The sequence below is a fragment of the Cygnus atratus genome, chromosome 2 (genome assembly GCF_013377495.2).
Source record: "Cygnus atratus isolate AKBS03 ecotype Queensland, Australia chromosome 2, CAtr_DNAZoo_HiC_assembly, whole genome shotgun sequence".
NCBI classification, from domain to species: domain Eukaryota; kingdom Metazoa; phylum Chordata; class Aves; order Anseriformes; family Anatidae; genus Cygnus; species Cygnus atratus.
Genome location: NC_066363.1, coordinates 118,359,508 through 118,375,851, shown reverse-complemented (window position 1 = coordinate 118,375,851; position 16,344 = coordinate 118,359,508). Strand labels below are relative to the sequence as shown.

General features: G+C 38.5%; 1 protein-coding gene across 4 annotated transcripts in view; it reads left to right on the top strand.

Moving 5' to 3' along the window:
- The window catches only part of ST18 (ST18 C2H2C-type zinc finger transcription factor), a 171,911-nt gene extending 156,122 nt beyond the window's left edge, over positions 1-15,789 (top strand). For all 4 annotated transcript variants that reach the window (XM_035553195.1, XM_035553199.1, XM_035553196.1 and 1 more), the window contains 8 exons: positions 720-788; positions 5,846-5,908; positions 6,003-6,083; positions 7,531-7,752; positions 10,563-10,651; positions 12,216-12,319; positions 14,634-14,777; positions 15,649-15,789. In XM_035553195.1, coding sequence (XP_035409088.1) covers positions 720-788; positions 5,846-5,908; positions 6,003-6,083; positions 7,531-7,752; positions 10,563-10,651; positions 12,216-12,319; positions 14,634-14,777; positions 15,649-15,789 — 913 coding nt within the window. The remainder of the gene's footprint in view (positions 1-719; positions 789-5,845; positions 5,909-6,002; positions 6,084-7,530; positions 7,753-10,562; positions 10,652-12,215; positions 12,320-14,633; positions 14,778-15,648) is intronic.
- Positions 15,790-16,344: the final 555 nt, after the last annotated feature.

The following is a 16,344-nucleotide window of genomic DNA, read 5'->3' as shown; positions in this document are numbered from 1 at the left end:
GAGTATTCAGAAGTAATTTGCAGAAAATTACCCATACAGTAATGTGTCTGGGTTTTTTTTCCTTTTTTTTTCCTGTTTTTGTTATATTTTGTGAAGATCTGGACTCAAGAGACTGATGGACTTAGGCAGGATGTGCTTATTACTCAAACTGTATGTCTTAGCAGAGACCTGTAGATAAGTCATTTAGTAAAGTTTTCATTTCCTTAAGTGTACAAGCACTCACTGTACAGATGCTGGTGCATGGGATTTTAAATGACGTTCCTGTAGATATCTCTGCAGGTGATTTTGAAATTCATAGATCTGCTAATACATTCTGTAGATGCCATTTATTTCCCTCAGAATAGCCTACTGTCAGCCTGGGGGTTGAAACAATATTTTTCTGCCTTTTCTTTTGGGAGCAAGGTAGAAGCAGTTTCTGCCTTTTCCCAGAAACACGGGCCAGATGCTCTACCTGCCCTTTATGTAGGCAACATAAAGGAAGTATTCTGTGTAATACTGCCTCACCATGCAGCTTTACAAAGATTTTGAAACCTCTGGCCCTGACCATATATTTTCCCAGTAACTTAAGACATACAGCCTTTATGGGCTGCTCTTCCTTTGTCAACAGCAAATATTTGATGTTCTGTTTTTTTCACATTTTAAGTCATAGATTGTCTGGAGGTTGTTGTTTTAAGAAAAAATATTCTGTTTTAGTGAAACATTCCACAATGTTTTTTCAGTGTTTCAGGGTGCCCGTTAGCTGACAAGACATTAAAATCCCTTATGGCTGCTAACTCACAGGAGCTTAAGTAAGTATGGATAATAATAAAAATGTTATTCTTGTTTATCTTTGATCAACATGTTCCCCACATTAATGCAGTTGCACATCTGAATTGCTCTGAGCAATGAAATATGAAATATTTCAGTGAAATTCATCAGTTGAAGCAGAGTTTATTTCTCCATTTGCCTTTCTTCTTTTTTGTACCCTTTCATTTTCGTTTTCATGAATTAGCTAGGACCCGGGGGAAAAAAAATGTAGACACTGAGAGGCCTCTCTCAGTGTATTTCTGACTCAGAAATAAAGAGGAGATATCTAACATGTACTACTGATCTGGCAAATAACCCAGTCTGATCAGAGAAGTTAGACTAAATCCAAAATCCAGACCAGAATTCTTGTATATCATTTTTTGTCATTCACTACCATACACTATGAGTTTAATGTCACTGAAGCAGACATCAAGTCATATGATTTTGTGCTGGCATAATTCTCACCATGAAATGTCACTTACAAAAGGACTGTGCAGGCTCTGCTATATAGACAGATGTATAGGGACATATGAATATTTCAAAAATCTGTAGTCAAGAGAGGCACTGGCAACCAGTCATCTAGTCATTGAATTGGCTTTGTCAATAAGGACGTGGGAAAGAGGAAAGGATAATTAGAGTTCTTTCATAGCTTTCCCTCTGCAACTTGTAAATTGGATCCTGTAATAGATGGCTTGGAAAAGTCATGAATGCATGTAAAAGAGGGAGAATCCTGTGACTGTCCTTTCTGTCCTTTAGGTTCATCCCCAGTCCAGATAGAAGAAAACCTCTGACCATGGCACTATTATGGTGTTATAACGATATTTATAGTAGGACTGACTACACGTAGAATTGGAATGTATGTTTAGTCACAAGTTAGCTTCCCAGATCAAATGTAAGTGGTCTCATACTCTAGTCCAACAGCATGAATTATAAAAAGATGCTTAACTGATGGTAGCTGTGGAGATGAACCTGCTGGAGATGTGGCAAATTGGCAAAGGCCACTAACTTTATATAGACAAATAGTTAAAGCAGTTCCCAAAGCCAGTAGAGAAACTGACACACTGGCACAATACTTTTCAGCTTTTAGATCACCGAGTCTCAAAGGTATAAAATCTAGCTTTAGTATGTTTTGAAAAGAGCAGCACATGAAGCAGGGAACTGACTTGTGAAAATGCTGACAAATTTGAAATCATTTGCTGAGTCATATATATTTGTTCCTGCTTTTGTTGGCTTTCTGCCATACATAGACACTCACACAAATATTTTGAATAGTTGCTCCTCATGCAGCCCCTCCCCCCATATTCATGTGTGAATAAGGAAATTTGCATACCAATATGGTTATTTTTCCAGTAAAGCTTCTAGAGTTTTGGTCATGCCATAAGGAAAGAGGAGCAACAGCATATGACTTAAATGACAAACTGCACATTGTACGCCATGTATAATAAGTGAGTTGTGAAAGACAAAGTCAAAGTTCATGAACATTTCACAGACAGAAATATGTTGCATAACGCACTTAGCATTTAATTTCAATTAGCTAGAAAAAGAGCAAAAATCAAAATCTGTTCACAGACAATTTGCAAAAGGGAAAAGGGCTAAATAAAATTATTTTCCACAAATGTACCACTGTATTTTAGCTTCCTGCAAACATTCAGGTGAAATTTTAAACAAAACTCTTATTTTGAAAAGGGTAGTCTAAATTAAATCTAATGCCAAAAACTGCAATCAATCCCACACTGGTATAGTATAGCGATATCAGTAGTTGGTTTTACTTCACAGGGATGTGAGAAAAGGGCATAAATGTTCGTAGAATCAGGCCACCAAAGTACCCTCATGTAGTTAGGCGTGAATATGAAAAAGCTGTGTATTTTTTCCAAATGTTAGTCATGTTTAATTTGCCAGAATCAAGATAGGATTTTGGCTTTAACTGTGAATCTCTAAGCCAGCAAAGATACAAGGCTTCCATGTGATCTACAGTTTGAAAATAAGGCAGATCTGTTCAAAAAGTGAACTTTTGAGTTAGATTCAAGAAATTTTATATCTGAGGATTCTCACTGCACAGTGCAATCTAAGCTGGTCAAATTAAAATATACAAATGTTGATAATGACTCATGGATTTTAAAGCTATAAGGGACAGTTGTGACTGATTATCTTGATTCACATTCTCTCATTTCACCAAAGAGCTTCTTAGAAAAATTTAAAGAAGTTTAAAGTGTACTTTAGAAAAATATCTTATTACATTTCAGAAACTTTAGGGAATAGGTAGAGTGTCCTATCTTCAGATTATTTGTTCTAGAGGTTAAATATCAATTATTAGGAGAGATTTTACCAGTTCTTCTAGATAGGTTTCATACAACAATTTCATAGTTATACATATTCCATAAACAGCCTGGCATATTCTCTAGTCAACACCTTTATTATCTGACCTCCGTGGGTTTGTCTTAACTAAAGTTTCTATCCAACCATTTCTACAACCTTTACAGTGACTAAAAGTGTCAGAAATGCTGCTAGATCAGCAGATCAGTGTATCAATTTTATGTGAAGTTGTAGTTCATCTACCTAAAGATAGAGCAACCCTCTTGGAGGAGGGCATAAAATGATAGTACTCAGTGCATGGTTACAACAATTTATATGTGAAATCACTGTAAGATTTGTTCTTACAAAACAGACTTGATGTGTAAGAGAATCTGTAACCTACACTGACTTGAGAGCTGACATCTTTTAGCTTGAGCTCTTGAGGCTTCTGATCCTCCAAAATAAATCTGTTTTTCTTGGCTCTGCCCAGGATTCCATAACAGAGGGTGACTCCCTGAGCTAAGGCACCAGTCCAAACTCATCAGCTAGTTAAAAGCTGAAGATCCACAGTATTACTGACTGGAAGGCAATACACTGTTGGTGTATCTTGTATTGTGGAATTTCACAGTCCATACAAAAATATAACCAATATTTAGAAAGCCTGACCCAGTGGTCAAGATCATAAATCTTACTAGTGAAGGTTCTTACAAATCTGTCAGTAATCTGCCTGAAACATCATCTTTTAATTACATCAATATTGAAATTATATCACTCTCAAATCTTTAAAGACTACTTTTAAATCTTTAAAGAATACTTTAAATACTAATCTGGTTGTGCAATCTAACCACTGTCAGGAGTGACAAATGCAGATGGGGAGATTCAAAATTAGCTCACTGTCTTGTTTAAGTCCATAACTCTCAGACTCATGATCTGAATGTGTCCAATAAAGAGCTCTTGATGAATTAAAATCCATGTCCAGTCTATGTGGACAGCTCTTCCATCTGCGATCATCTGATAAAACAAGTAGCCAAAATTAATACCCATAGTATTTGGCAGGTATTCTGGTTTTACTTATGAGCATTCATGCTCTCCAGACATCTGCCCTTGCTGCCTGCTCCACATAACGTTGTGCCCAGTCCTTGTCCCATGCTCATACAGGTCAACATTTAGTTCTACTCAGTCAAGCATATTTGGCACTCTGCAACCCACACCTCTACCTTCACTGTCAGTGTGAAGCATAGCATTCTGCCAAAGTATTTTGTTCAGAAAATGTCATCATGAAATGTTTTGACATTTAAATAAAAAAGTCTCTCCTTTATTCAGTTGAAATTATTTGCTGAATTCCACTTGAATCAGTGAATAAATTTGGTCTTGTCCAAAAGAAATCATATTTTTGACAAATTTATCATTTACAGAGAAACATTTTTACATATTCTGTTAAGAGATACACCTGCATACTCAGATGTGACATTACAATTATATTTGTAGGTGTTTTCCATGGCAGCCTACCAACAACCTGATTAAATCACTCATCTCCTCATCTCAGGACAGATTCAGTAACAACTGAGACCCTTATGAGAGTATTGAACAGTGCAAGTTTCCTTAATGTTTGTTTGGCACTACTCTTTCTGTTATTCTGATACTCTGTAAAAATCATAGAATTCAAAATGCCCTTAGGGATAGTTAACATAAGAATGTAGTGCTGTACAACACAGAAATGTACAAATGGCTGGCACAATTTCTAAAGGTAAATATTTTGCTTATGCTGCTTTGTGTGTTGAGGCATGTTTCTCTTCTAAAACATGCACACACAAACAAAAATTGAATACCCTCAAATGAAAAAAAAAAAAAAAACAACAAACCACCACAACACTCAACACTCTCTGAAAGATTACTTTTTCAGAGATTTCATTACTTTACTCTCTGAAAGATCACTTTCAGAGATGGAAGGTCCTGCTCCAAAACCCACAGAAGTCAATCTACTGACTCCAGTGTGCTTTTGGAGCACATTTTTCATGCACTGCTAGCGAGTGCAGAGCCTACCCTCCCAGACCACCAGCAATGACATACTAACAGGCAGGTTTGTTTCTTTACATTGTATGGACATTTTAGTATTAAACATTCATACTTGAAAAGGCTTTTGCATGTTGCACACATACACAAAAAACCCTTAAAGACAGGACATAAGCATAATCTGATTGCCAAACTGAATACCCAGTTGAATCTAGTGTTAGACAGATATAGTCCTGTGGTATGGTTACAGTGCTAGAATATAGAAACTACTAAATTCATATTCTGGATATTGCACCAACTCTATTGATGTCCAAAAAAGTAAAACAGCTTCTCTGCTTCCATTTTCCCTGCTGTAAATACTGGCAAAGGGCTTATATCTGTATCTGTAAATATCAGACGGATAACAAACAAACACGTAACAGTAAATTTACAAATAGATCTATATCAATCTGCATTTTTTTTTTGTAATGTCGACCCTGTAGAAGGAATAATGTTTGGTGAAAACAGTGCTATGAAGTATTTAAATCTACATATTGTATGAAATATGTCAGTTTTCTTATCAAAATTCTGTTATAAAAGAAAAAAATGAAAGCAATTTGATCATTTAGAGAAAAAAATCATCAAGAACTAGTTTTAATTATTCAACAAAAGCTGTGTTGTTCTTTCTTCCACCCTAGACAAAATGCACCAGGTACACGTTGTTTACTGTTATCTTTGAAGTCATGTTTTGTAAGCTCCCTGTATTATTTTATAGGTGCCCTACACCTGGTTGTGATGGCTCTGGCCATGTGACTGGGAACTATGCATCGCACAGAAGGTAGGAACTGTCCCATGATTTAGGACTGCAACACTTGGGGTTCTTGCCAAGCAGCATCATGAGAAGTAGCTTTTGTTCTGTGTGTTTCTTTCAGCTTATCTGGTTGTCCCCGTGCCAGGAAAGGTGGTATCAAAGTGACTCCTACCAAGGAAGAAAAAGAAGACCCTGAGCTAAAGTGAGTACAAAAACACAGGTCTAATAGCTGTGAAAGGGGAAAAAAACAGTAAGAGTTCAGGAGTTGATGCATCATAGGAAATGACCTACTTAATCTGAGCTAGCTGAGAATATGCCCCAGAGCTGGAGCCAAACCAAATGTTTCTGCTTCTAGTGAAGCTGATGCAGTCCATCAACTTGGAGCTTGAGCAGTGAGAAAGGATTGCTGTATTTGCTTGCATTGTTTCTATTGTTTTAAACAGTTAAATTTTCACTAAAAGCAAAAACTGAAAACTCAGTAGAAATTCACTGCATGACTTACTTGAGTGCAGATTCCATTAAAAACAGTAAGTGATAACTGACAGAATACAGATGTGAAGATTTAGTTGCACTCAATATTGTACTTAAGGCTTGCTAATGATAGGAGAGAAAGCATAACACTGACAGAGCAGCACAAAAATAAATAAATAGATAGATAGCTCTGGTGAGGCCACACCTTGAGTACTGTGTTCAGTTTTGGGCCCCTCGGTATAAGAAGGACATTGAGGTCCTGGAACGTGTCCAGAGAAGGGCTATGAAGCTGGTGAAGGGCCTGGAGCACAAGTCCTATGAGGAGCATCTGAGGGAACTGGGGTTGTTTAGTCTGGAGAAGAGGAGGCTCAGGGGAGACCTTACTGCTCTCTATAACTGCTTGAAAGGAAGGTGTGGGGAGCTGGGGGTCAGCCTCTTCTCACAGGTAACTAGTGATAGGACTAGAGGGAATGGCCTCAAGTTGTGCCAGGGGAGGTTTAGGTTGGAAATTAGGAGGAATTTCTTCTCAGAAAGAGCAGTCAGGCATTGGAACGGGTTGCCCAGGGAGGTGGTGGCGTCACCATCCCTGGGGGTGTTCAGGGAAAGGTTGGACTTGGTGCTTAGGGACATGGTTTAGTGGGTGACATTGGTGGTAGGGTGATGGTTGGACCAGATGATCTTGGAGGTCTTTTCCAACTTTAATGATTCTATGATAGATAGATGGATGGACTGATAGATAGATAAGTAGACAGATGAATAAAACTAACTTACTTTGCAAGTATTTGCATGAGACAGTACAAGTTTTCCAGATACAGAAACTTACCCTCCGCTTCATTCTAGAAACATAGATAGAGAGAATGGTGACTTGTAGATTGTGATTTATTGCCTGTGATAGAATTTCAAATTTCTTTTCTGGTAAAACAATATCTAAATTAATTGTTTAGTTTCTTAGGCAGTCCAACTATATTTTAAATTGCCTAATCTTAAAATCAGCTGAACCCCCATAACATCTTGACATGAATTGGATGCTCAGGTATAGTGAGTCCCAGGAGACCGAGTCTTAAAAAATTAATGCAAAGTGGCATAGGCAGATGGACGTATTTCCTCAGACTTTCTTGAGACCGTCTTCACCTGCTGTCTCTAGTGAAAACATGGGTTCTTTTGCTGTGTTTCTATAGATGTCCAGTGATAGGCTGTGATGGCCAAGGTCACATATCAGGTAAATACACTTCTCATCGCACTGCTTCTGGTTGTCCTTTGGCTGCCAAGAGACAGAAGGAGAGTCCCGTCAATGGGTCTTCACTATCCTGGAAACTGAACAAACAAGAGCTGCCACACTGTCCTTTGCCAGGCTGCAACGGGCTGGGTCATGTTAATAATGTTTTTGTCACCCACAGAAGGTATAACTTTGTGTTTTCTCTTTTCATTTTCCTTAACATTCCACTGTTGAAATGGCAACAAATGAGGTTACAGTCTGAATAAATTGTGCTGAAGTCATTTAAGTAACGAGACAGTTTACATTGCATCTGATATTGGTCAGAATAAGTTTGAGAGAGCTGGGATAAACTTTTAACTCTTATTTTATGTTCCCATTACAATGTGACTTTCCAAGGTCTTTTCTTCAGATTACCACAGTTTCTATATGATTTAAAATTTAATAGAGTTCTTACCTAGGCAAATATAGAGTTGTATCTGTATATCTTTTATAGAAAATTCAAATATCATTGAAATGTCAACAGAAAAGATTTAGCAAGAGGAATAGCTGCATTCATTTCATCTTTCTACCAGTGGAAAAGCTGTTTTCATAAACTTCGTATTTAAATAGCTAGAACCACACACACACAAAATGTGTAGAACTCTTAAGGGTTACATGAGTTTGCAGTTACATCAATTTTACAAAAAAAAACAAAAAAATATTCTTACAAAGTAGGAAACACATATACCAGTAACAATAAATACCGGGGTTTTATGTATCATTGTGAAAACATGAAAATTATTTGAACATGATGAATTAATATTACTCAAAGTATATGGATACAGAATCAGATTTATTACCTGGTAAATTTTGGTCTTCCACGTATAATGGGAATTAAATCTCTATTCTATGCCTCCTTTGTTTTTTTCTAACATTCTGAATCAACTTTCCAATACAAGAATGTCTAAGACAACTTGAACAAATTCAATTAGAGTAAGCGCAGTACGATTCAACAGAACTCCATGTTAGAAATTCACAGCCTTTGAAATCTGGTATTTAAAGGCCCCCCATCAAGCTCCATTGCTCTTACTCTTTCTTTCCTTTCAACCCTTCATTTATTTTGATGAGCCACTCCTGTTTCTTTATTATTTTTTTATTTTTTTTTTCCTTCTCAGCTACATGTCTGGAAGTCCCAGTGTAGCTCTGCCCCAGCCCACTCCCAGTTCAGGACTAGACTTGTTTTTTACTTATTTGGCTGCAAACTCCACAGCAATACACAGTTACACAGAGCTCTTAGTTCAGCTGCTGAGACAATGTCCTCCAGTTTGGGTGACCTGTTGGCAGGCCTGTCTGCTACAAGGTACTGTGGCTTTGCTGAATCTATTAGCAGTAGAGTCAGATTGCCTGCTCTGACCCCACCTCTCCGTATGAGGTGTTTGCTACTGGAAGGCTCCCAGTCCTCAAATACAGCTACCCAGGAGGAAACACACACCATAAGTCGCTAGGTGAAATTTTAAGCAGCCTGCATGTGAACCTTAGGTTTTAATGCTATCGCCTTATCTATATAGAGGATGTAGTGGAATCAGCCCATCCAGGGAATGCTGAGGGATAAATTAATTAAAGAGTTTTGAACTGCTCATATGTGAAGTTACAGAGACCTCTCTGTAATGGAGAGGAAACTTCCAAAGCAGTGGGTTTGTCCAGTGTTATCCTAACTTTATGAGCTATATCCTATGGTAAAGTGTTTTCATTATGACACTGCTGTAAGTTGGAGCTAATTAGTTTATGCTAAGCAATATGATAGCTTCAAGCCAATAACATAAAAAGTATGTCAGCTGGTTGCAACTCACACTTACAGGTGATTTCTGTCCTACTTAAGGCTGGATCACACTCAAGATCACAGCATTAATATAGTTTCATGATATTATATCCTTTCCTAGCACACTTGAGATCCAGCAAGTCACACATGGCTTTGAGACCTTCTTCCAGTTAGTTATCAGCTCTGGGCAGAGAAACTAAACAGTATTCCAGAACTGGAGAACTAGCATGTTTCCCTGTATGGCTTTTAACTAAGCTGGCAGGAAGCTAACTTAAACCTTCAAAGGTTTTTACTTATTTTTTATTTACTTATTTATTTTCTGTGTAGAAAAAAAATACGTCTGTTAGGAAATTTTGTTTCACACACACACAAAAATAATAATTAAATAAAAAAAAAATCCTGCTAGGACAAATTTTTCCTTCACTTCTTGCTTGGTTACATCTGAATACAAATTCCAAATCCTTGAGCCAATTCTTCAGCTTATAGGTATTTCCTCTTTATTATTTATAAAGATAGTATTAAGACAGTGCAATTCATCTTAGCCCTTTAGTGGGCTATAAAAATTGCCTCAGATAATTACCATCTGATGAAATTGCAAGTATTGAAATAGCAAAATGTAATTAAATGTGATCAGTGGTTAAAAAGCAAACTGACTATATAATAGAACAGTTCAAAAAAGCTATTACAGTCTATAGGGTATACCAGAGTTATTCTTGTATCGATCATTATTATGTATCAACAAAATGATGCAATAGTTGTGCACCATGGAAATCATCTCATTAACTAACTGTTTTTAAGAATGGTAAACTTGCCATTTTAAACAACCTTACTGCCCCTCTCCTCTGAGCAACAACCCCTCAGTAAAAACAATAGTTTTTATTTGTTTATAAGTGGTGGAACTTCAAGAATTCTATAAACGCTTCTTCATGCAACTAGATAATAGCTCCCAATGTTATTTTGATTATTCTGAAAGTGTTGTTTACTTATAGGTTGAGATTTCTGTGCCAATTTTCAAGCTGGAATATACAGTTAAATAGCTCTTTATGAGTTATGTCATTTCCTGAAGCTATGCTATAATGGCAATAGTGATGTGACCTTAGGTACAGAGGTCTGTCCAAGTGCATGATAATATTGCCTGAAAGGATTGTTGCCATTTTCAAGTGGGTGCTAATGTTTTTTTTTCCTATCTGTTTCAGCCTGTCTGGTTGTCCTCTGAATGCACAAGCCATAAAAAAGGGCAAAATTTCAGAAGAATTAATGACTATCAAGCTTAAAGCAAGTGGTGGTAAGGAGATTTGTAAAAGATGATGACATTTATTTAGATAGAAGGGCCCTGACTCCCATTTATACTTATGCCCCTTTATGCCATTCTATCATTAATTCTCACTCCTTTCAGTTGTCTCTAGCAATAACTAAACTTGAATTAAAAAAAAATCTTTGCATGAGAGAAAAAATTCTTCTCATTTACCTCATGATAACTCAACATTTGGCATATGCTCCCATTTTATCTCAGAACATTTTTTGTTGTTGTTGTTTGGAGATGATTTTAATATTGCAATTAGTAATAAATAATTAGATGCAAATCAGGCAAACTAGCTGACATTAGATAACTAATGACTAAAATAGAAGAGAGAAAAATTGCATGCGGAAATTGACTTCTCCTCCTAACTTGAATACAACATGGTTTAGTTTCTGTGCAGTGTTTTGACAGTTTTGCTAACCTGTGTAGTAAAAGTAAAGGAACAACTACCAAATAGTAAAGGAACAACTACCAAATAGGTATAGAGGGAAATATATGGGAATCTGCTTTATTATACTATGTTACTTAAAAAGCTGAGAGACAGGATTAAGAGAACTTTGTCTTTATGCCTCCAAATGCTGAACGAAACAGCTGTGTTACACTGGGCAAGAGTTTGCTTCCATGTGCCCCATCTCTGTCCACGTTATCTCTGGGGCAGGGACTGCTACTGACAGATTTCCAAGGTTGACTTTCTAGCAGACTCAGTTTGGGGCTGTAGGTTTTAAAGCAGAAACAACAACTACTGTACTTTCTGAAGGCCGAGTTTGTCTCAGTGTGACGGTAAGCAAAAAGAGGGACACGCATTGCCAGCAGCCATAGCTGCACAGTATTGTGCAGGACAGGGCTTTCACTGAAGACCTGAAGATTATTTTTTCTCTACCTAAATTGTGGGGATGTAAAAGTCCTCCTTTTTATTTTTTTTTTCTGTAACGTGTTTTAGCTTCCTGATAGTTTCCCTTTTGCCATCATTTAGATTTCACTATTTATCACACATACTTAGGACTGTGCTTCTGGAAATTAATCCGAATAGAGATTTTCCCCCACAGAACTTCTTGCAAGATCAGAAACAGGTACAGATAAGCTTCCTGAAGTCAGCAATTATACTATTGGAGATGTTCTCCCTGTAAAGGAAGGCTTGCTGTTCTATTTTGTTTAAAACTAAAACAAAATTGTTAATACTCCCTCATGTTTCATTATATACGTTCTTCTTCCCAGCATTTCCAGAAGTTTTTCCTTTCTCTATCCTCCAGTTTGTGGTTGCATGTTGTGCTGGAAAGAAAAAAAAAGAAAAAGAGAGAGAAACGAGAAACACAAAATCTCAGAAAGCATTAATTATGCCTTGCATGTTTCAGTTCACATAGATCCTTTAAAGCTAGGAGAAAAAAAAAAAAAAAACAGTAAAAGCAAAGTCAGAGACAATTTAAGGATCAATCATTTGATCAAAACCTGTTATCTTCCTCTTATTCAGTAACAGCATAGCTTGTTACTCATGTATCCATTTTTATGTGAACACTTCAAATCTGATATTGGTATTTTCAACTATTTCCAGGTATTGAGAGTGATGAAGAAATCAGACACTTGGACGAGGAAATAAAGGAACTGAATGAATCCAATCTTAAAATTGAAGCTGACATGATGAAACTTCAAACCCAGGTATGACATCAAAGCCAAAGTTTTAACTGTTTATTATGCTATGTTTAAAGACAATAAGTAGATGAAATATGTAAATGATATGTTTAAATGCAGTTATTCTTGTGTGGGCTCTTCCCATCACTTTGTAGCATTTAAAATTACCAAAACCCTACACACCTTCTTTGTCAAGCTTTTTTGTTTGTTTGTTTTCTGTAAATAAGCAGCAAATTCCTGCTTATTGTCATGAAGATCTGGTGAGTGATAGGCTAATGGCAATTCAGAGCTAATCTCGGTGAGCAGAAAAAAACATATTTATCAAACAAAACATTCATTTTCCTTTGTTGACCAAACCTTTGTTGAGCAAACCACAAAGTCCCATGACTGCTGTGAAGAACCCGGGTTAGGGAGGGCATCACCTCTTACAAGCATGCTCTGACTCTTTCTGAGAGTTCATTTTGTACCTAAGAAAATCTAGTTCAGTGTACTCACCATTAGTTATTCAAATAGTTTGGATTTTGCCTCCAGGCAACACCTGGTAAAGAACGGATGCCTTTTGCTAACAGATTTTTGCTAGCAGATTAGTGTGAGGGGGAGCTATGGAAAAGAGTCATTCAGTCATTCTTTTGTAAACTGGCTAAACTGATTAAATTGCCTCCACGTGCTGGTTGTGGTTCTGTGGAGTGAGCAGGGTATGTTCCTCCACACGGAGATTCCTGAATGCACCTGGGGAGTCACCTAGGCAAACCAGGTCAAAGCATGAGCAAAAACTTGCTCAATATTTTAGTGACAATACAAATTGGAGAAAAAAAGTTCTTAAATAAGAACAGGTCTGGAAACTGCATGTAAGTCTAAACTGATCCAAAACAGAGTGCAGCCACACCTCTCTGTATTTGCACCTTCCTGGCACGTATGCAGTGCTGATTCGTGCTGTTTTTGTAACAGCCACAGCGTATATAGTCTAAATACGGGTGGAGTTTATGCCACCTGTGCTGAATCTAAATGATCCGGCTTCACACTGCGAAAGTTGCAGAGATCTGTTCCAAAGTGAACTGCAGTGAGGTTTTTTTTTTTTTCCCCAGTATCTCTGGACACTTTTTTTTGGCTCTCCTTGGTGATCACTTTGCTGTTTGCACAGAGATGGCCTAATTTATTTCACCAGATTTCTTTCCCCCTGAATTGCTCCCTGGTGAAAACTGTCTGACCAGCAAAGCGTGACCTACAGCTGAAACAACGTGTTCCCTGTATGGCTTTGCTCTATCTCCTTTTAGACTCGCCTGGACAGGAGTTAGGCTGCCTCAAGCATGCTCCAGACAAGAGGCCTCAGTCAAGCACGCTCCAGAGAAGAGGCCTCAGTGGGGTGCAGGCAGGCAAAACAGGGTTCCTCCCCTGGGGACAGTCCCGGTGCATGTCAAAGATTAACTTGGCCACAGCGAGAAAGAGATTTAGGCAGGACAGAGAGATGGAGTCCTAACAAGGAGAGGGTGGGCATAACACCTGTGGACCTGGCTCTATCACTCCCTGCTTTGCAGGGCCAGGGGCTGCCACCACAGGGGAGCTGGGCAGCAGAGCCTATTGTTCCTCTGCATTGTTGCCTTCAGTTTTTCAGCACTGCTTTTGACATAAAACCCTTCAGGGCTCAGTGTATGTCCACCACATTCATGCTAAAAGGAAACCATTTTGCTACCTCAGGTGCTTTTTCCCGCTGTTTCTAAAAAGCCTGTGTTTCCATTCTGTTGGTTGGAGATCATCTTTGCAATTGTGTGCTCGACCCCTCAATTTCCTTCCCACTCTATTTTTCTCCTATTGTTTTCAGCCCTGTCACTAATCCCAGGCAGCTCACAGCTCTGCCCTCCACCCAGGAGCGGGACAAAAAAGTAGCACAGCAGCTGATAGCGTTGTCATTGCCATTGTGGTCGATCAGCAGGGATGCTGTAAGAGCAGGACAGCAATGCAAACAACAGGCTCCTTTTTCCTTCCTTCCACCACCCCTGAGGCCACACTCTCTATCCCAGCTCAGCATGGACCCCTCCTCCCCCGAGCTCATTTCCCTGCTCTTCTGGCCATGGGGCTCTCCCTGGTGCCTTGCCGACGCAGTGATTCTGTCTGAACCTGCAGCAAGGTCCATCAGTTCACAGCAAACAACCTCTGCCTTGCTGTGACTGTTCTGTGGAGTGCAGAGTTTTGTGGACTATTCTGTGGAGTCCATCCTTAAAAAAGTGCGTGAATTTCAACTCCACAGTGGCCCCTCTCATAACAAAGTGATGGCCAGTTTGGGTTCAAATTGCAGTTACAGCACTGCCAGGAGTCTGTGTGACTGTGTGCCTGTATTTTGTAGATCACATCTATGGAGAGCAATTTGAAAACGATAGAAGAAGAGAACAAACTCATAGAGCAGAACAATGAGAGCCTGTTGAAGGAGCTAGCTGGCTTAAGCCAAGCCCTCATCTCCAGCCTCGCTGACATTCAACTTCCACAGATGGTAAGACCACAGCCAGCAGCTTCACACCTACTTTGAGACTGTTTTGCCAGCACCTGAAGCAGCTGAGCAAGCTCAGGGACCAGCAGGAGCGTGGTAGCTGCATTAGCAGAGGTCACCTTAGCCTAATTTACTCTGAAGAGACACTGGATTGTGCATTCTGCTTGCTAAGGGACTCAGTTGCTTCCAAAAGACTGAGCCAACGTTGGTGTCTCTGCCCTGTACTGCAAGACACTTTTCCCCCATCCCTCCCTATCTCAATGTTTACCTTGCACAAGGTGTGAAAATTTCACACCGAGAATCTGTATTTACTGTTAGCTCCTAGATCAGAATTTTAACCTGTTTCATCCAGCTCAGTGCTGTGATTCTTCTGGAGTCAGCAAAGCCCCTCAAAAACTCCACATCCTGTATGTCTTGCAAACACAGACCTAATCCACAAAAGGTACTTTAGTCTACAGAATTACAGCTCCCTTTCCCAATCTCAAGAGGAGTTCTGGGAAATTAGGCGAGGACAGGTTTGTGGACGTCAGCCGTAATCCCAGAGCCTCAATAGGAAAGGCCTCAATAGAAAAGCAAGGTACACTGAAGGTAATATCTCCAAGACCTTTTCTTGCGATGAGTGTGCGTGGTTGCACACAAAACTCCCTTCATTTCTACAACCCCTCCATTAGTTTGGATGGCCATCGGGTTTATGACTTCTCCCCAGTTGCCATAACACTGCTTTTCCTTGCTTTGGTGTTGGGTGTTTGCTTGTGGTCGGGTTTTTTTTTTGTGGTTGTTTTTTTTTTTTTGTGCGTGTGTGTGTTTTTTTGTTTGTTTTGTTTTGGCCTTAATTTTATCTCCTACAATTATAATATGTTTTGTCTTCATTTAGGGGCCAATCAGTGAGCAGAATTTCGAAGCATATGTAAATACACTCACAGACATGTACAGCAATCTGGAACGGGACTATTCCCCTGAATGCAAAGCTCTGCTGGAAAGTATCAAACAGGCAGTGAAGGGCATCCATGTGTAGGATGTGAAAGCTGCTGGGCAACAGAAATTACTTAACAGCAGTAAACTCCAGATGGATCTGTTAGGAGTTCATGTACTGCTAAGGGGTGTAGGTTGCCATGCTGCATTTACAATTGCAACATTGCACTAATTTTTTCCCAGCTGACATAAAAAAAAAGAAAAGAATAAAACCACAACAGACTATTTGTATTAACAGCAATGCACTCTGTTAGTATATTGTATTTATTTCAGTACAATTCCTTTTTTTCTTCTTCTTTTGCACTCAGTTTTTGTAAAGTGAATGTAAAAAGTGTGTGCGACTATTTTTTATATTTTTTATTTATTTCTAATCAAAGAGTTGTTTTTTTTTTATCTTTTAACAGCATTTTTGCGGCCTGCCATATTTTTACAAATGTGTTTATTAATTTATTTTCCAATGGGATTTTAAATAGACTGAAAGTTATACTGTAAATTAAATAACTTGCTGGGTTTGTACAGGAAGAAAAAAACCTATGAAAGTAACAAATGACTGAACTGTGGTTCTAGTTTTATTTTCCTCACATCCTGCTTTTTTATA